The following is a 22,373-nucleotide window of genomic DNA, read 5'->3' on the forward strand; positions in this document are numbered from 1 at the left end:
AAAAAAGTATAGTGTAACAAAGTAAACAAATTTTGCAATTACGTAAAAAAGTATAGTAATGACAATGTACAGTATAAGGTGAATGAATGGTATACTGTATGCACTGCAAGTGTAGTATTGTAATGAATATTGTATAGTAGGCCCATTGAATGTCTGTATATTCAACTCTTGCACACTGTGAAAATACAGTGACCAACTGCAAAAGACAAAAAGGTTACAGTAAAAAACTCTAAATGAAAAGCATGTTATAGTCACTCAGAGGAGTTGTGCAACCGCAGAATGTGAGATTGATTCTGCATCATGTCTTCATGTTGGATCTGGCCGGAGGAGTTTCTCCACATCACAGACAATATCATGTTTGCAGGCAAAGGGAAAAATCATAAAGGAGATCCAGCCTTGACAACATTCTCCACATCTGCTCTTCCTCGTCCTCATCCTCATCCTGCTTGTTCACCTCCTCTTATACACATACTCTTCCTCCTCTCCCTCTTATATTGTCACCATCCATTTTTGGTTTCAACATTCAGTGCAACATTTTGAGTCAATTTTGGGACTCTGAACTGACTTGTATTGTGTACAGTTGGTTTGGTCACATCATTAGAAATAAGTGTGAACAATTTTGAGTTGTTGTGTGTAAACGATGACAACTGTGTTGTAGTTGTGTTTAACTTTCGCCTGCCTGTGTTTAGTGTTTTGAAACATAAGTGCATCACAGTGCAAAATGTGTTTTAGTGAGTGAGAATGTGTTTAGAGTTTTGCAAAAAGAGTGCATGAGATTTGCAAACAGTGTTTTAACGACCTGAACTTGTTTAATGTTTTACATAAAGAGTGATTTATTCGACAAATTGGTTTAGACTATTGAGAATTTGGTTCAGAGAATGGGGTTTAGTGTTTTAGCAATTCAGAAAAACTGTAATATAGCAAAATGAGAGCTTTTTTTTCTTTCCGGCTGGTCATTTTTGACTGTAAAAGTACAAAATGGACCCAATTTTTTTGAGAAGTTATAACTTGTTTGAGGAAAAGTCAGTAAGTTTTAGTCCAATGCGATAACATTAACTGGCATTTTCAGGAAAAATAATTAATCTCCAGGTTAAATTGAGCGATCGTACATTCTCTTAACATCATGCATTTTTAATTTGAACGTGTTCCTCTATGGAACTAGTGTGTGTGAATATTAAAGACTGTGCGTGCTGTCTCACTATATGAGGACATGAACACGTGAACTTCATCTCCAGAGCTGCTCTGAGACTCCAGCATTTCACTGGAGAAAACATCGGCAGATACACACAGAAAATGCCTTTTGGCAAATGAGTGGTGAAATGCTCTGAAGTGCAAAGAATGCTGTTCTTACTCAGTATTTTTGTCTTGTTTCCAGTCCAAATATCAAAACATTCTTACATCAAGAAGCATTTACTAGATAAGTCAAATGACATTAGAAATTATATCTTGTTTTCTGATTAAAAAAACAAAAACAAAATTGAGATTTTGCTTAAAAGAAGCAAAATTATCTGTCAATGGGGTTAGAAAAATAATCTTGTTTTCCATTTGAATTAAGATTTTTTTTCTTACCCCATTGGCAGATAATTCGTCTTGTTCTAAGCAAAAGCTCAACAAAAAAAAATGTCATGTCATTTTACTTATCTGGTAAATGCTTCTTGATTTAAGAACTTTTAGATATTTTGGACTGGAAACAAGACAAAAATACTAAGTAAGAAAAGCATATTTTGCCACTAAAAAACAAACAGATTACTGCAAAACTAAAGAGCGATGGAGGTCAAGAGCTCCTCAAAGTCAGCAGTGATTAATATGAAATTATATTCCACCTTAAAGGGATGGCTGTTTTATGAGCCTGCAATATAATAATAATAATAATAATAATAACAACTTTATTTATATAGCACTTTTAAAGCTTCTCAGCACATAGTGCTTCACAAAAGTCAAAAAGAGCCTTACAAAAATATAATATCGTGGCAGACGAGCCTGTAATTCAGGCTCTGTGAAGCATTATCTGCTGGTTTGATGAATCTTCAGGACTACGCTGATTAGATGTTCTCATAAGTTCTCACTGCGGAAACCCTGAACACAAGAGAACGAGCCCTTCATCGGTCCATGACCTCGGGAACACGCAACAGCTCAGAGCCACAGGGATTCGAGTGTGTGTGTGTGTGTGAGAGAGAAAGGATGGTGCAGTTAATCCTGAAATGTCCTCTTCATGGAAGAGAATCTGCTGAGAACAATGAAAGCCAGATGGAGGTTGTCCTGCGCTTCGCTAGTGAATCGAATGAATGATGAGAGGAAGAGGAGGAGAGAAAAGGAAGAGGAGGAGAGAAAACACTTTTTGAGTTGTGTTGAAAAAATACCATTTAAATTTTTCTACTTTTCTACATTTCATGTTTAATTGAATGTTTCTCTCATCTCTTTGTAACTGTTTGTAAAATTTTCTAGCAATTTCTGAGTGGAAATTGTTTCTACACCAAATAGTTCTTGAATTGGAGTGTGTTTTTGATGTGTCTGGCTGTCTCCGGTGTGTTTAAAGGCTTGTCAGTGTGTCGGCGCTGATGCTCGTGACCTCCTCAGCACCTCCAAGATCAAACCAGAGAGAAACTAAGAGGACCAGAAATGATGAAAGAGGCGAATGATGTGGGGAGAATGTTGCTCTGTTCTGCATGGAGATTTAAGTCAGATGTGGAGAATCAATGCATTCTTCCTTTTAAATACATTTCCTAAAATGTTCACAGTATTTCACTCTTCAGGAAGTCAAACTGACTTATAGTGACTCTGAACATTAAACTTAGAGGAAGGGTTTTAATTAACATGCAGAGAAATGACACACTTGCCCTTTTCATGTTGAGGATCAGTAAAGTGTGTAAGGCAAGTGTGTAATGAAGTCTGTTGCTAGGTCAGAAATTATATTTTCCATAAGGGACAATATTTGCCCTCTGTAATTGAAATTGTAAGGTCAATTTTCACATGGAATGCATGTATTGCACAATGTTGTATAATGCAAATATAAACAGGAATTTGTTACAGGGAGGGCTTCAATATTGTTGATTGCCCCTGATATCGTAATAATTATTATTAATATTGATTAATATAATACATAAAACTTGTTTTGGTGCATCATATTCTTTTATGCATCATTAGTTTATTGCTTTTTTACACATTAGAAAATCAAGACTTCACATTGTTTATTTTATTAGCATTAACAAAGAGAATTTCTTCATCATTGGTGACTCGTGTAAACATTTCTGATTGGCCGCTGCATTCGAACGCTCAGCAGAAACGCGTCTGATTGGTTCTAATGCTCAACCCTGCAAAAATACACAAAAATAATGTTTTTATGCAACACTTACAGATCTAAATGTAATGCAGCAATCTACACTTCATTTTCACATTTCTCTTTAATCGCAACAGTCGCAATACATTTTGTTTAATTGTGAAGGGATATTTTTTTGCCCACTTGAATTTGGAGGGTATTTTTGTTCATTTTGGTGGCATTTTTGCTCTAATATCTTGGCTTTATGGGTATAAAAGAACATGTATGTATTCAAGCTAGTGTGAGTGTGGTTTAAGTGTTCAGAAGTGTCATTACACTGACATTGTTTGTGTAATGCATCTTGCATAGCCCTGTTTTTGCAGGTTTATTTTTATGCAAATAGAAATGCATCCGAACTTAAAGGGGTGGTTGATAATGATTTGACTTTTCTAACTTTAGTTAGTGTGTAATGTTGCTGTTTGAGCATAATCAACATCTGCAAAGTTACAACGCTCAAAGTTCAAAGCAAAGGGAGATATTTGCTTTTAAAGAAATCGTTTTTTAAGGACTACAACAAACGGCTGGTAGAGACTACACCACATTCCTCCCGGGATAGTGACATCACCAACCCTGAAATTTACATAAACCCCGCCCCCGGGAACACACAGTCCATGTTGAGAAGAGGAAGAGTTGTTGTAGTCGAGCACATTTGTGAGTCAGCTCAAACTGTAGCATCTGTCTTTTCACATGCAATAGAAAGTCACTCTGTGTGCATCTCACAACAGTTCCTATACGAGCGATTTATAGATTATCATGACAGAATATACTAATTGAAGATAGTTAACGCCACATCAGCTACATAAATTCATCAACTAACCATTCAGAGATGTCCTATTGCTTCTACATGGAGTCTCTCCATCTTTGTCTGACTCCGTTTAAACATAAAAGGTAGAACAGTTTCTGTCATTTTAATGTGTGTCTGCGTGAGGTAATTGGAGCTGCTAACACACTCAAGCTGTTGAAGCTCCGCCCCCTGCGCCGGGAGCAGCAGCTCATTTGCATTTAAAGGAACAGACACAAAACGTTGCGTTTTTGCTTATCCTCAAAAAGTGACAACTTTAACATGCTATATAAAAATATCTGTGGGGTATTTAGAGCTAAAACTTCACACACACACTCTGGGAACATCAGAGACTTATTTTACATCTTGTGAAAAGTGCATTATACCACCCCTTTAATGGCATCTGCCAAATCATTCCAACAGGTTCTGGAGAAATAATTCCTTTCCTATTCCCAAATCCATCTGGAAGTGACCTGATGAGATGCTGTCGATCTCACAATCCCATCATCCTGACAGATATGAGTTGATAAGCTGTATTTCGTTGCTGCATGACTTCCAGTCAGATCTGAAATGCTGCTTTCATGATTGAATTTATCGACCGTTCCTCTGTTGCTTCTGTTTTCTAAAATTAATCATTAAGAAGCAACAAGAGCTGTCACATTTTCTTTTAGAAGTGCTGCTGTTTTTATTGTGTGAATCTCATAAAACCTGTGACAAAATCTGGCTCATTTTTTATCCAAAATCAAAAGCACTTTGTGCATGAGTTTGTTTTATTTATAAGAGCATTTTCTGAAATTCAAGCATATTCCCCCCAATTCTCATTATTGTAATGCCAAAAACATCATGCTCACTACTGTAATTATAAAGTATTATTTAAACTATCAAGTATTTTTAGATCCTGATAAAATAGGAGTTATGCTAATTTAATCAAATAAAAAAACGATTAAAGTAGAATCATTGTTGAGAACTGAATTATAAAGAAAGTAATGCAAAAAAAAAAAAAAAGTTAATGCTGAAATAGGCTTTGCTTTCTTTTTCTTTCTAAAATAATATAGATATAATTTCTGTAAAACTTTAGTTTATGGTCCAATTCTCACTATTAACTAATTGCTTATTAGCATGCATATTACTATGATATCTCCTGTTTATTAGTGCTTATAAAGCACATATTAATGTCTTATTTTGCATGACCATATTCTACATCCCTTAATTTAACCATTAATTAATAATCCCTTACTATTAATAAGCTGTCATTAGAAGTTTGAGGCAAAAGTTGTAGTTAATCGTGAGATTAGGACCATAATCTGAAGTGTGACCATCATTTATTTCATGCTCTTTGATTTTGGAGTGAATTGTGACCCAGACAAAGTTTTGTGAGATTCACCCTGATATGGGGAAACTGAAGGTCATGTTAGGATTCCTAGTGTGTGAAATCAAAGCCAAACGCTGTCAGGAACGGAGCTGGAGAGGTTCCTTCTCATCCCACACACACACACACACACACTCACATTCATACACACACAACCCCACAGGCCTGGCAGAACAACAAACACTCGTCTGATAAAACACACTCTGCATCCGCTGTCTCTCATTCACACACACACACACACACACACACACACACACACACACACACACACACACACACACACACACACACACACAGAGAGCAGTCCATGGCTGAATCCGATTGTTGAATCCGAATGTAGTGTTTACATGAACAGCTAAACATGTGATCGGGTTGATGTGTGTGTTCTCTGGATCGGATTAGAAAAGGAATAAATCACCCCTTTCAATCCGATCGAAATTTAATTCGGATCGAGCTCAATCGGATCGGTTAAGGTGTTTAGATGAAGGCTTTCCAGTCCGATTGAGCCGTCAATCCCATTACTGACGGATTATTTGTAAACGTAGCCACTGATGATCCTCTGGCTTTCCTCGCAGGGAAACTCACCTCACACAACCTCTGCAAAACCTAACAAGGTGGAGGAACATTTGAGAGGAAACAAGGGTTGATTTTGTATTGTGTGTCTGTTTAGTTGCACAGCTGGAAACTCAGATGTTGTGCTTTTATAGCTCAGCACACTAATGGAGTTTCTCAGATGTTTGTCCTAAAATCTATTTTTAGAAAAAGTATATATAGACACTAATGGGGTGGTTGTTAATAGTTCAGTAAACGGTTGTTATGTTGAGATGTTTTGATCTTCTTTGATTTCAGTGAGTGGCTCGTTTCCACGTTTACATCTGCGTAATTTCTCTTTAATCCTCAGGATTTGAGGCGTCGACACCATCATTTTTTTTTTGCACCATCATTGTTGTTAAAACAGAGACTTAAAATATTAGTTTAGGGACATAAATTTGTTTCCGCCACAGAATAAAACATTTTAAAAAATAATTGCGACTTTTAATCTCAGAATTGAAAGTTATAAAGTCAGAATTGTGAGATATAAGCTCGTAATTGTGAGAAATAAACTACAGTTCTGAAATCTTTTTCTCAGAATTGCGTTTATATCTCGCAATTCTGACTTTACAACATGCAATTGCGACTATATATCTTGCAATTCTGACTAAATCAAACAATTTCATGTTATAGTCAGAATTGCGAGATATAAACACAATTCTGAGAGTCAGAATTACAAGTTTATTTCTCGCAATTCTGACTATCACGCAATTACGACTTTATAGCACACAAATTTGACTCGCAATATTCATTTCAAGTCACATTTATTTGTATAGCACTTTTCACAATACACATCGTTTCAAAGCAGCTTTCACGAGTCCACATTACAATAGCAAGTTTACATTTCACAATTCTGACTTTATAACTCGCAATTTCGACTTTATATCTCGCAATTCTGTCAGAATTTCGAGATAAAAAGTCGTAATTACCTTTTTTATTTTTTATTCTGTGGCGGAAACAAGCTTCCATGGATGTCTATAGTTGAGATGCATGATTAACTGAAATAAAAACCGAAATTGCAATATGGCATTTATCAAATCTCAATGCCTGCAGTATAATTAAATTAATTTGCAAATGTGCTTATCAACATTTATTTTTCTGTCAAATTATAAGTTTGATGGTTTAACGTTTTAAAATGAAGAAATTAGGACAGCCATAAAAAAAAGAATAATTACTATAAAATATTATTTTACATTGAAATATTACAATAGTAATATGTATTAAGTTTTTTAGTAATATTAATAGTTATAGTTAATATTTTAGAGCCATATTGATATATAAACACAAAATATTAGCCACATTATGCAGCTCTAAAAACAAGCACAACAAACCTGGAATTGTTTTTAATCGAATTTTAAATATCAATTCGAAATGTTCGACTTAAGTCTATAGAAGCCTTGACAATTTTAAATGAACTAGTTCAAATTGTAACCCAATGTCCTCTGATTATGTAACGTGCCTGAAACTGATGTTCAGTTAGATCATTTCTATGTTTTGCTGTCAGTTTTTACCGAACTCATCTGTCCTGTATTTACTGTACATGTCACACACACACACACGCACACGCACACACACACACACACACACACACACACACACACACACACACACACACACACACACACACACGTTCATGGCATCATAAATGCATTAGTTTCTGCTGAAGGTGCATTGCTGTATTTCACTGTTCTGTGCAAAAGCCAAACGTGATGAAATCCGAGGATACGTTTTCAACGGATCAAAGTAATCCAATTATGAAAATGAGCGTATTTTTTCCCTCTCTATCTTAATTTAAAGTTGTTCTGGGATCTCCGACACTCTTATCAGTGTGGGCTTCCGATTTTACGCCGAAACAAATTGTTCATCAGCGTTTTGCCCCGAAATAATGAGCTTGTGAATGTGCTGAGGACGCCAGCGTTCGGTCTCTTCATTCATATTCCTGTTTTTCCCACACACAGGTTCTTGGAAAACTCTCTGCTCAGCGCCGAAGTGAAGGATGGAGAGATTCTTCCTCCGACCATCCAGAAGCTGATGAAAGGATACAACAAATACCTCCGGCCTTTCTTTGACAGTAAGGACGTGCTGAATGTTTAATGCGTGTGTATATCTAGGTGCTTCACTCCCTCACATTGCTCATTTGAATGCAGATTGATTGATGCTCCATTATATTACACATTCAAATGTGAATTATAAATGTGATTAAGCCACAGCCTCATCAATCAGAAAGACACTTAGGACAAGTGTTGTTATACGTGCGTAACAACATGCATTAGCTAACCTTCTCAGCTGTGGTTGACCTGACAGTAGAAGACTTCGGTTTGTGCCACTGTCACCTTTTTCACCTTTGTTGCCATTGGCCATTTTACAAGTGTAGCTTGTCAACTTATAACTTAGTCAGCATGAAACAGAAGTTGCGCTCGTCTTTTCTTCTCTATTATGCCGTATATATCCGAGTGAAATGCTTCTGGAACCAGAACAAATGTGGGCGGGGCTTGATTTTGTCTGTGGGGAATTGATTGGATGGTTGTGGTTTGCTTTTGGCTGATCTCATGTGAGTGACAGGTTTCCCCGCCCACATCATCAGAGAGAGAAGAGATGCTGCAAGAGGTTATTCTGATTCAAGATTACCAGGAACATGAATTTAAAACAATGTGCTTTAAAGTCCCCCGTAATCAATAATTATATCCCTTAGAACTCATCTTTGATCACCAAAATGACATATTTAAGCATTTTTCATGTCTTAAAATATCTTGAATGTAACTCGACACCCGTGCCTCATTTAGTATACGTGGTTCTATGAATATGCAAATGAACCCCGCCTCCACTCACTCACTCAGCTCAGAGATCCACTGGTTGACGATCACACGTTGATCTGATTGGTTACAAGGTAGTTTGTGACGTCAGAAACACCAGCGATTTCAAACCGTGTTTTTGAGACTGTCTTTGGTTCACTAATGTATAATGTATTTCTCACATAATAAATTCGAAATAAATTGCCGCTTCTGCTTCACATCTCTCGGCAGAGAAGAGCGAGTGCCGTTCTGTGTGTTTTGCTGGAGAATCCAAAGGGACAAATCCTTCAATAACAGTGAAACTCATGCCCAGTTTCAGTGGTAAACAGCTTGTATTCAGCGTGATCGTCACGGACTGAAATGAATCAGCTCAAACGGTCAAACCAAGTATAAAACCAGCCGTAGAAAGAGCGCATGTGTAAAATAAAGTTTAAGGAAAACAATGATGAGAGCATTTTTGATTATTGCCTCAGCAAATATTCTAAATCTTGTCGTGTTCAATGCAAACATTGCTGTTTTTTGTTCATCTGTCCCTGTCACAGTGTCTGGTTTGAGTTCCCTGGGTCACCACTAGATGTCCTCCTTCCCCACGGTGTCTGTCACATTCTGAACTACATTCCCCACAATCCTTGTTCTTCATTGCACTCAGCTGTCCCTTGTCACTAATCATTGCACTCAGCCAATTCCCCATTAGCATTGTCATTTCCCTGTGTATATAACCCTGTCTGTTTTGTGTCACGGAGTCCTTGTTATTGTCACATCACTTCTGAGGTCTGTTTTTGCTGTTCTTGTTTGTTTATTGTTTTTGGATTGCCTTATTTGGATTTTGACCCTTGCCTGGACTAGTTGTGAGTACGGATTTTCCCTAATAAACATACTGCGATTGGATCCCCTGTTTCCTGTGTGTGGTTTCGTGACAGAAGGACTCCGTTACACACAAAGATCCAGCGGTATGTTCGCCAACTTCTCTGCCCCAGCCACCGAGCGGGAGAGGAGAGAGCGTTTTGAGGGAACCCGTCTGGTCATTTTTCGTGGGACCCGGGGAGGTCGCAGAGGAGTGGTTGGTCGAGAGGGAATCCAACACCACTCTCCACCATGGCCCCCCTTCGACTCTGGGCTGGTGAGGGACGGGTCGGAGCCACCGTCTCGCCGTCGTAGACGGAGAGGGGGTAGGAGACGCAAGTCTGCCAGTCCGGAGACTGATCTCACCCCAGAGGTCGTGCCTGTGCAGCCCGCTATCATCCCAGAGGCCGTCCCCGTGCAGCACGCTGTCATCACAGAGGTCGTGCCCGTGCAGCACGCTGTTGTCCCGGAGGCAGTGCCCGAGCAGCCCGCTGTCGTCCCGGAGGTCGTCCTGGAGCAGCCCACCATCAGTCCTGCCACGACCAAGAGAGCTGTCTTCCTGTTCCACGCATTGGCAGTTCTGCATGCATGGAGGAAGCATGTCGTCCCGGAAGCATTGCCCGAGCAGCCCGCTGTCGTCCCGGAGGCAGTGCGCGAGCAGCCCACTGTCGTCCCGGAGGCAGTGCCCGAGCAGCCCACTGTCGTCCCGGAGGCAGTGCCCGAGCAGCCCACTGTCGTCCCGGAGGTAGTCCTGGAGCAGCCCACCATCAGTCCTGCCATGACCAGGAGAGCTGTCTTTGGGTTTTACGCATTGGCGGTTCTGCACGCTTGGAGGAAGCACTTGAGTTCCGCCCAGCCAGAGACTGTTCACGTTATGTCTGCCCAGCCAGAGACTGTTCCTGAGCCTGTGTCTTCGGACAAGATGGCCGCCACAGAGCCTGTTCACGTCACGTCTGCCGAGCCTGTTCACGTCACGTCTGCCGAGCCTGTTCACGTCACGTCTGCCGAGCCTGTTCACGTCACGTCTGCCGAGCCTGTGTCTTCAGACAAGATGGCCGCCACAGAGATTGTTCATGTCACGTCTGCCGAGCCTGTGTCTTCGGACAAGATGGCCGCCGCCGAGCCTGTTCACGTCACGTCACGCCTGCCGAGCCTGGGTCTTCGGACAAGATGGCCGCCGGCGAGAGTGTTCACGTCACGTCTGCCGAGCCTGTGTCTTCCGACAAGATGGCCTCCGCCGAGACTGTTCACGTCACGTCTGAAGAAGATGACCGCCGCCGAACCTGTGTCTTCAGACAAGATGGCCGCCGCCGAGACTGTTCACGTCACGTCTGAAGAAGATGACCGCCGCCGAACCTGTGTCTTCAGACAAGATGGCCGCCGCCGAGCCGGTGGTGTCTGTTCCTGAGCCGGTGGTGTCTGTTCCTGAGCCGGTGGTGTCTGTTCCTGAGCCGGTGGTGTCTGTTCCTGAGCCGGTGGTGTCTGTTCCTGTTCCTGAGCCGGTGGTGCCAGTTCCTGAGCCGGTGGTGTCTGTTTCTGAGCCGGTGGTGTCTGTTCCTGTTCCTGAGCCGGTGTCTGTTCCAGTGCCATGGCCGCCTGAAGGGTCATCTCCTCCCTGGCCGCCTGAAGGGTCGTCGCCGCCGTGGCCGCCCGAGGGGTCGTCACTCCCTGTCACTCCCTGTCCCCGTTTCCCTCCATGGACCTGGCCCCCCATCCCTCCCCCTGATCGTCCACCAGTCCACCTCCCGCCTGGACTCTTGTTTTGTCTGTCATGTCTTGTAGCGTCTGGTAGCCGCTCCGTAGAGGGGGGGTTATGTCACAGTGTCTGGTTTGAGTTCCCTGGGTCACCACTAGATGTCCTCCTTCCCCACGGTGTCTGTCACATTCTGAACTACATTCCCCACGATCCTTGTTCTTCATTGCACTCAGCTGTCCCCTGTCACTAATCATTGCACTCAGCCAATTCCTCATTAGCATTGTCATTTCCCTGTGTATATAACCCTGTCTGTTTTGTGTCACGGAGTCCTTGTTATTGTCACATCACTTCTGAGGTCTGTTTTTGCTGTTCTTGTTTGTTTATTGTTTTTGGATTGCCTTATTTGGATTTTGACCCTTGCCTGGACTAGTTGTGAGTACGGATTTTCCCTAATAAACATACTGCGATTGGATCCCCTGTTTCCTGTGTGTGGTTTCGTGACAGTCCTCAAAACTGTTCATTTAAATCATTGCATGGCTCTGACTCACTGTGTTTATGTAAAGACTTTAGAAGAAGTAAAACATACGCTTTCCACATGATCAGCTTTAATGAGCAGAGAGAGTTTCGCTCGCAGGGTTTCCATCTTTAACAGCGATTCTCAGAGTGATTAATGCACATGATATTTACATGCCTTCTCCCCATCTCTGTTGTTTAGATGGTCCAGTGACGGTGGGCATGAGTTTGGACATCGCCAGTATTGACACTATTTCAGAGATCAACATGGTGAGAGGAACAGTGCAACCTCACACACATCTGGGGTGTAAATGAGAGATTTTATACAGCAGTTTACATGAGCTTGAATATTTTTGTCTGCTATTTTTTATTTATTGATTTATTGCTCATACTTGAGGTTTGTTCAAATTCTAATAAACTTTTGTCTCATCCCACACATCATTTAAAAAATAAAAATAATAACAATTATATTACTAATAATAACCAATAATGGACAATAAATAATGATTTTAAAAACTAATTATTATTATAATTGATATTTTAGTTTTTAATTCACTACAATAATGAATAAAAAAGAAATGATTATTAAAAATATGTATTATTGCTATTATTTGTTTATTATTAAATATCTATCTATAAATTACAGAAACGTCTGTCTGTCTGTCAGTCTGTGTGTGTGTGTCTGTGTGTGTGTCTGTTAACCACATATCTCTCGAACCGTTAGTCCGATGGATTTCAAATTCGACAGGTGTCTCGCTACGGGCACGAGTAAGTGAAGTGCCAAGTTTGACGTTGTTTGGATGAGAAATGCTAAAGATATCGTTAAATATATCATTTTTAAAAGGTTGTGGTTTAAAAATAAACACTCTGACATAAACACTCAGTCAGCTACACTGTTTACTTCTGAAGATTATAGTTTGGTTCCAGAACGTGATAAATCCATTTTGATTAATTTGAGTAAAAATGTGTTTTCTTTACCAAGAAAGTGGCAAGATGAAAACTACTATTTTCTGTTTCAAACTTTCACATAGCATCTTTAGGTTATAATAACATAAAAAATTCAATTCCAGATTTTGATTTTCAAAGATCTATTATAAAAACGGATTATTTTCCCCCAAAAATGCAATAAATTCATGACACTTTTTTTTCAAAATGCAATTAATCCATTGAATCAATATAAAAGTTTTTTTTATCATATTGAAACTGTTGAAATCAGCCATCGCTAAGAAATATCTCCTGAACTTTTTTGACGGCGATCAGCTCACAAAAACTGATTTTGCACGGGCACTTTGCACTGCTCCCTGAATCAATGCGCTTATTCATTTGTGGATGTAAACTGAATCTGTAAGTCAGCTATGCTGTTTACTTCTGTATATATTTCATTCTGGTGCGCTTAAAGTTATCGCTACTGTGTAATAGTAGCCTATGCTATTCACCAACTAAACATATCCTATTCAATGCATTCACAGTCTCTTTCACGGGCATCATTTGTAGTAGCCTATTCACAAACTGTTTCCTCAAGCATAGCGTTTTCTCGAGTTCACTGTGTGCTTTCTACCATGCACAAATAAAAATGTCACTGAACTTTTGCTGTGTAATTGTAACAATGAGCACTCAAACACACCAAACCAACAATTACTAAAAACACACTCAAAAACTGATTTTGCACGGGCATTTTGCACTAGCACTTAGACGGTTGTGGTATACATAAACACTCAGTCAGCTACACTGTTTACTTCTGAATATTATAGTTTATTCACAGCCATCATTTGTAGTAACCTAGCCTGCTCCCTGAATTCAATGCGTTCACAGTCTCTTTCACGGGCACCAACCAACAATTACTAAAAACACACACAAAAACTGATTTTGCACGGGCATTTTGCACTAGTAATACAAATAATAATACAAATGTAAACATTTATTAATAAATAATAATATTTACAAATTATTTATATTTATAATAATTATTATTGTTTTTTATTTTCAAATGGCATCAATAATAAATATTAAAATAAATGAATATGTATTTGTATTATTATTAGTATTAGTAGTAGTTTAATATAAATAATAAAAATTAAACTTATTATTATTATTATTATTATTTAAATTTTCAAATTACAACAATAATGAAAAATAAATTATTTATTTATTATTACTATTATTTGTTTATTCATAATAATAATAATAATAATTCAAAATAATATTTAAACTATTATTATTATTTTATTATTAAAATTACAGAAGAATAATGCTACTAATAATGAATTATTAAAAATATTTTTTTAATGGCATACTATTTAATGACAAAAAATTATTAGTATTTTTTTATAATAATATAACATTTATTAACATTTATTGTTATTTGTATTACTATTATTATATTATTATTAAAATCTTTACCTCAAGTATTAAACTTTTGATCACACACCGTTTCTAATTTGCTGTTCATAAAATGTTTGTATTGTTTGCTAAATCTCAGGACTGTTGTATTACGAGTGTTTAATTGCATGTTTGATTGCAGGATTACACGGCCACCATCTTCCTGCGCCAGCGCTGGACCGACGAGAGGCTGGTGTTCGAGGGCAACAAGAGCCTGAGTCTCGACGGGCGTCTGGTGGAGCTGCTGTGGGTCCCGGACACCTTTATAGTGGACTCCAAGAAGTCCTTCCTCCACGACATCACAGTGGAGAACCGACTGATCCGGATCTTTCCCAACGGAACGGTTCTCTATGCTCTCCGGTGAGGCTTTATCTGCTCTCTAGCACAGATATATCACTGTGAATCCGCTTATGCTCTCTTGATCAGGGATGCACGATATATCGGCCACCATATCGGTATCGGCCGATATATGATCATTTTTATTGTTATCGGCCCGATAAGAAAATTTGGCTGATATATTAAAGCCGATAAATAATGTATTATTCCCTTTAGCTGAGACACTTCAGATGCGCACTGTTCAACATGATGGGTTTGAATGGCTTGAAATATGATTGTTGTCACTTCAAAAAAGGAAGATACAGTTAAAGTGCAAGTCTGTCATATCGGCTACAAAACATTATAATGAGAACATTATAGTTGTGTGCTTGGGACATGACTTTTAATGGTGAGATTTTTGTTTTTGTAATCAGGCTCTCAAAAATTATATAAACATTTGGATTTAGATTTATCGGCCAATATATTGGTTATCGGCTTTCAAATATAAAGAATTATCGGTATCGGCCAAAATGTTCATATCTGTGCATCCCTGCTCTTGATATTATGCATTGTGCTTAAATGTCTTGGTTTAAAGGAGTCGTTCACTTCAGAATTAAAATTTCCTGATAATTTACTCTCCTCCACGTCATCCGAGATGTTTATGTCTGTCTTTCTTCAGTCGAAAATAAAAAATTTTAGGAAAACATGCAGGATTTTTCTCCATATAGTGTCTTCAATGGGGTCCAACGGGTTCAAGGTCCAAATGTGAGTTTCAGTGCAGCTTCAAAATCTCGACACGATCCAGCCGAGGAATAAGAGTCTTATCTAGACAAACCAGCGGACATTTTATAAGAAATAAATAAACATTTATATACTTTAAAACCACTAGTGCTCATCTTACACTAGCTGTGATGAAAGGTCACGCGTGTTCCGGTTCAGAAATGTAGAGTAGAGCGAAAAACTCCTTCTCATTTTCTCCTCCAACTTCAAAATTGTCCGACATCTTTGTTTTTACCTTTTATTTATTTTGTAAAGGGTGTTAGACGTAGTTTTTGCACTGGGTCTGTACCTCCGTCTTCGTCACGCGTGACCTTTCAACCTGATTACTAGGGCTGGGTATTGACACAAATTTCACAATTCGATTCGATTTCGATTCGATTCAATATTGATTATTTTGGATATCAAGTTCAATACATGGCAAATTTTCTCAAGGACAACAAATCTCTGAACTATTATTGTAAACTATGGGAGTCTGTGGTAGCCTATAGGCTTCATTAGCCTACTATAATATTGAAGGTAAAAATTAACTGATTTGAATACAAACACTTAAATTACACTTTTATTTATTTTTATAATAATAAAGTTATATGAAATATAAACATTTAAATGGTGGCGTTCATAAAAACCTGCCAGATTTATTCAAACATGCATTCAAAATTGAAGAACATTAAAAATTATAATGAATATGTAATGTGGTGCATATATTTAACAAAAGAACATTTTTCAGCGATGTCTAGGGGCTGTTCACACCAGGCCACTTCATGCGTTTTCTCAGATCGGATTGCAATCTGATTTATCAAAACGATTCCATTTACACCTGGTTACATAGGCTAAATGTTTTTTTTTTTTCGTATATAAATCCGATCTTCAATTCCCGCTATATGCAGATTTAATGGAGTGCACGTCACCGAAAGCAACAGTTATGAGATACATTATTTTATTGATCATCAGCTAAAATTTCTGAATCAAAGCCCGCAATAAGAGAAAGCGGAAACAGCCCTGGTAAGATCATTTCGTTTCTTTACATTTAATGAAGATGATTGTGTGTTAAGCGTCAGCGACTTACTTTCACTTTGATTTGCGATAGCACGTTGATGCTCAGCTTCATCTGCGGCGATGCGTGTTGCAGTAGTGTCGTCATATCTGACTAAAACATGACATATAGCCTATAACACGCTCTCACATGTTTATTTTTTAATAAACCATATTCAACAACATATAAAAATGAAGTAATCTTTAGAGTAAAGCCGCAGCCATCATTACCAAGCGCGAACCATTGACAGTGAATGAAACGAAGCGAACTACAGGCCGTAGTGTGACATGCGTAAACCAATGGTGTAAACATAATCATAGATGACGCGCCACGGGTTTTTATTTAAAAGAAAGAACGTAGCTTATGTTTGTATGTAGGTCTAGGCAATTTATATTCACAATACTTAATAACTAATATTATTTAATTGCATTTGTATTAGTTGTTTGAAGAGTTAAAAAAAAATCGGTCGGTCTTAACGCAAGTTTACAACCGGCAAGTCGGTCGGACTAAAAGGGAAAAATAAATAAATAATTGGGTCGGTACTAAATTGACAGGGTCGGTCGGGTTACGGCAAACAAGAATATTTTTAAGGATGGCCTAAGTTGTACTCTACCTTTTAACACACTTACAGAAGTTCATTCATGTTTATTTCGTGCTGTAACTGGTGTTATTAAGGCGGAAGAGAAGATCACGTGCTTCTCTAGAGCTGAGCCAGAGCGATCTCACGCCACAGCGACAAAACGGCATTTATGTTTTTGAATTTCGTAAAAAAATGGATGTAATTTGAAATCTGAGACTTTGTTTTATATCAATAGTAACAAAGCACAAAGATTATTGCGATTTATTGGATAGGATGCGCGCAACAATGTTACATTCATTCATCAGCTGAAAACAGGATGACTAATCGACTCTTGGGATTTAAGAATCGATATCGGTTCGTAAAAATGAGAATCGATTAAAATCGAGAAATCAATATTTTTTACCCAGCCCTAATGAACATCTTGGATGACGTGGAGGAGAGTAAATTATAAGGAAATTTTCATTCTGAAGTGAACTACTCCTTTAAGGATGTTTGGACTACGATAAGTAAAGGATGTTGTGCATTTAAATATCAGATGTTTATGAAAAATGATATGAACCGTGTGTTTTCTGTAGGATCACCACCACTGTGGCCTGTAACATGGATCTGACCAAATATCCCATGGACAAACAGACATGCACCTTACAACTGGAGAGCTGTAAGAAAACACATGCATTGTCCATCTTTTACTGTTGCTCTGGGAAGCTGATGTGCTCTTGTTTGTAACATCTGAACTGCACAATGTTTCATATACATATTTTATAAGAACATGTTGGGGTTGCACGACTATAGAAGTCGCATCCAAATATGTCTGTTTATTTTCCGTGCACTTAAGGTCATATTATAAATGAATATACACAGACAGAAGATGCACCTCAGGAGTGTGTGTGACAGCCACTAGATTTGGGTCAATTTTGTGTCGCATGAAACCTGATTTGCTGTCGTTTGGGACCTAAAGCTGCTTTCTGTTCTTGCTGACGTTATCTTTCTCTTTATCGCTCGCCCCGTCTGTCGTTCTCTGATCCTCGGATTCTTCTGTAACCGCCTGTGAGTGTTGGATGTGTCTCTCATAGAGATCAGCGGGAGAAGAATAGGACGTTGTTCTGAAGTCTGTCTCACAATCCGACGAGTCTTTCTCTAATGACAGGACAGAAAGATGCTAGCGGCCGCCCAATTTCATGAATATCTGGGTCGTATCACACTCCACAGATCAAGACCAAACAAGGTTTCTTATGCACTAACTGAAGATTAATTTCAAGACCATTAAGACTTTTTTATTGTCATGACAATTTTGTCCCAAGTTCTAAAAGTCTTGGTTTTCTTGAGAATTATTTGCAAAACATTCAGTGCAGTTCTTGTCCAATTTTAAGTCTATTTTTCATGAACATATAATTTAAGCACATTTTGCACCACATTCTAAGACCAAAATGTTTTTTTTTTTGCAAAAATGTTTCAATTGTTTTGCACAATCCTACATATTCAATTAAATTCAATTCAATTCAAATTTATTTGTATAGTGCTTTTCACAATACATATTGTTTCAAAGCAGCTTTACAGAAAGTGCATTTCAGAAATGTACATAGAAAAATACAGTTAGTTAATCATGCATTAATTTAGGGCATAAACATATCGCCAGCGTCGAGTCGAGTCGTCTCTTCACAGGCTTCGAGTCGTCTCTGCACAGTTGGGGCATCTGTAGTTTCCATGGGAGGCTGGATACAAACTGGAGCTGACAATCTGTATTTACCTCGGGACTAGCGTCCCGAGATAACAACAGAAAAGCAGATGGGAAATAATTAGCGTAGCTGCTGTTCATAATATTAATGCATTGAATCTGATTCAACTGTAGTATAAAAGGTAAGTATTATGTGAATGCTTGGCTAAAGAGATGCATCTTTAATCTAGTTTTAAACTGGGACAGCGAGTCTGAGCCTCGAACAATATCAGGAAGGCCATTCCACAGTTTAGGAGCTAAATGTGAAAACGCCCTCCCTCCTTTAGTGGACTTAGATATCCTAGGAATGATCAGAAGCCTCGAATTTAGTGATCTTAAAGAGCGCGATGGATTGTAGGGCGATAGAAGTTCCGTTAAATACACAGGAGCTAAACCATTTAGGGCTTTATAGGTCATTAGTAATACTTTGTAATTGATACGGAACTTTATAGGTAACCAATGTAGAGATGATAGAATCGGTGTTATATGATCATATTTTCTTGACCTAGTAAGAACTCTAGCAGCTGCATTTTGGACTAACTGCTTGTTTATTGATGATGCAGGACAACCAGCTAATAAAGCATTATAGTAATCTAGTCTCGAGGTCATGAATGCATTAACTAACTTTTCTGCATCAGAAACAGATAGCATGTTACGTAGCTTAGCAATGTTTCTAAGTTGGAAAAAGGGTGTTCTTGTAACATATGAAATATGATTTTCAAAAGACAAGTTGCAGTCTAATATAACACCCAGGTCTTTTACTGTAGTGGATAAAGTAACAGGACATCCTTCTAAATTAAAGTTGTATTGTAAGAGGTTTTGTGGGCAGTTTTTTTGACCAATAAGTAATACCTCCGTTTTATCTGAATTTAATAGCAGAAAATTACACGTCATCCAGTATTTTATATCTTTAACACACTCTGTCAATTTAGATAATTTATTGTTTTCATCTGGTCGTGATGAAATATATAATTGATATATTCATATATGCAGTTCTTGTACAATTTTTAATCTATTTTTCATGAAAATATAATTTAAGCACATTTTGCAACAAATTCTAAGACCAAAATGTTTTTTGTTTTGTTTTTTGCATAAATTTTTCAATTGTTTTGCACAATCTTACATATGAGCATAATCTGCAGTTCTTTTGCAATTTTAAGTCTGTTTTTCATGAAAAGATTATTTAAGCACATTTTACATCAAAATCTAAGACCAGATTTTTCTTTGGCAGACATTTTTCAGATTTTTGTTGCACAATCTTACATATGAGCAGTTCTTGTGCAATTTTAAGTCTATTTTTCATGAACATATAAGACCAAAATGTTTTTTTTTGTAGAAATTTACATATGAACATAATCTGCAGTTCTTGTGCAATTTTGGGTTTACTTTTCATGAAAAGATTATTTAAGCACATTTTACACCAAATTCTGAAAGGCCAGATTACATTTTCCAATGAGATTTTTTTTTTTGCACAATCTTACACATGAACATAATGTGCAGTTATTATGCAATTTTCAGTGTATTTTTCATGAAAAGGTTATTTAAGCACATTTTGAGAACTCTATAGAAACCTCAGCAAAGACAACAAGCTTAAAGAGAATGACTTCTTTTGCTCACTGATCACTCGAGTTACGTCGTGCTCCCAGAAATGGCAGCATGAAGTAAATACCATCACATGACACAGTAAGTTTTCAGAAGGTTGAAGGAATTCATCTTAAATTTGACTTGTGCATCACTTCTTTGAAAGCAAATGGCAAAAACAATCATTTTGAACATCAACATCATGTGACAAACGCCTGATGTGTCTAGTCCAGCCATTCGTATGCAATCAGTGTTCAGCTTTGTGTCGACGTAGAGCTCGAAGGCATCTGAAATTGAGCTTAAATATTTATTTAACGAAGACAGGAACCGAGAGATTCTCTATCTTTGTGTCTGATGGTTTCCTATGGAGACGTGTTTGATTGAGATGCTTTGTTTCACATGAGGGTCTTAAAAGTCTCGTCGTGTGGGAATCGCATGCCATGCAAAGTCTTGATTTAATCATGGGTTACTGTACAGATATGTGATGTGAGTGTCACACAAACAGCAGTGATGTGAACAGTCTCTTCCTCCGTCATGTGCCGTTACTGTCCTCAGGGAGTCACATGGGAAAACACACATTAATGAACATCACATCACAAGAAAACAGATCTCACAGCTGCATATTATCTTATTACGGTGACACAGCGCCACCAAGAGGACACACACTGATATTACATACTGATGTCCACATGTGACATTTATATTTGAAAAATCACAAAGTTTTCTGATATAGTCACTAAATGATATCTAATTATTAATAACTGAATATGTAAATAAATATGAATTAATGCATTCACACCTCAATCCTGATTTTATGCTCAAATCATTTTTATTTTATACTCTAAAATGAACCTGCACATATCATACTCTCTTCTTGTTTATCATAACATCATAAGCAAATTTCATCATATAATTTAATTTGGGATGATTTTTTATTTTTATTTGAAAGTAGAAGAACATTTGACATTTAGTTTAAAATCTTTGCTTTAGCATTAACATTTAAACTTCGGCTTTTACTGATCAAAGCAAGTGTCACAACTTGTGAAACCTGATGTACATTTCATTTATATTTAGAAATACCATTCAAAAGTGTTTTTCTTTAAAGAAAGCAATGCTTTTATTCAACAAGGATGCATTAAATTATTCAAAAGTGAGAGTAAAGACATTTATTTATATGTTACAAAAGATCAATTTTAAATAAACGCTTTGAATGGCTTTTCTGTGTAATACTTATGATGCAATTCATAAATTATTGTAAATTGTGCATGCAATTATGATGAATATGACAAGACACATCTGATCTATTTCCCACATGTGATTTTTACGTCTGCTGTTCATAATAGCAGAACTGTTTCGTTTGTCCACAGGGGGTTATAATGTCAATGACGTGATGTTTAACTGGGCGCGTGGGAACGAGTCTGTGAGCGGACTGGACACCCTGAGACTGGCCCAGTACACCGTAGAGGACCATTACACCTCCGCGTCTGAGGCCGTGTATGAGACAGGTACACAACAACACAAACACTGTAGTCAAATCTGATGAGCCGTTTACCAGAATATGCCAGATGTTAATTTCATCACGTTCTGTCAATGTTATGAACAAACATTCTTCCAGTAACGCTAATAGAACGTTCGTTCAAAGTTATCCAGCCTTTAAAGCGTAACTCTCGCCAAAATGCAACCTAGGGTCTTTTTGTTAATCTACCCGAGGCAAACTTTAGTTCAAAAGCATAATTAGAATGGAAACGCCACTTTTAAGTTTGACCGTATTTTCGTTTTCGGTCAAATTGCCTTTTGAATGGGAGTGCTTGGGGCACTTCTATGATAGCATCAAAAATCGCTATTTTTAAAACACTAAGAAGGCTCGACACAACATGAAACTTTGCTGGAAGTCTCACCAGGGGCTCTACACATGAACTGAGCATTGAGAACATTGTTTGTGTACACAGAGTTTACTAAAAAGAACGATTTTGAACAACTCCGCCGGCATTTTGACAGTCAAAAATAGTCGATCTCCGAATGCACCGTAACAGTGAGGAGAGTACAGATGGAAAGCTCCTAAAGCTTAGTTCCATATAAATTCACGGATA

General features: G+C 37.9%; 1 protein-coding gene across 1 annotated transcript in view; it reads left to right on the forward strand.

The window, feature by feature from the left end:
- The window catches only part of LOC311070278 (gamma-aminobutyric acid receptor subunit pi), a 59,156-nt gene that overhangs the window by 30,384 nt on the left and 6,399 nt on the right, over nucleotides 1-22,373 (forward strand). Inside the window, exons 3-7 of the mRNA XM_084094059.1 lie at nucleotides 8,016-8,128; nucleotides 12,104-12,171; nucleotides 14,423-14,640; nucleotides 17,564-17,646; nucleotides 21,651-21,788. Of these exons, the coding sequence (XP_083950185.1) occupies nucleotides 8,016-8,128; nucleotides 12,104-12,171; nucleotides 14,423-14,640; nucleotides 17,564-17,646; nucleotides 21,651-21,788 (620 nt within the window). The remainder of the gene's footprint in view (nucleotides 1-8,015; nucleotides 8,129-12,103; nucleotides 12,172-14,422; nucleotides 14,641-17,563; nucleotides 17,647-21,650; nucleotides 21,789-22,373) is intronic.

This window comes from Abramis brama, assembly GCF_963993115.1.
Source record: "Abramis brama genome assembly, chromosome: 19".
NCBI lineage: Eukaryota > Metazoa > Chordata > Actinopteri > Cypriniformes > Leuciscidae > Abramis > Abramis brama.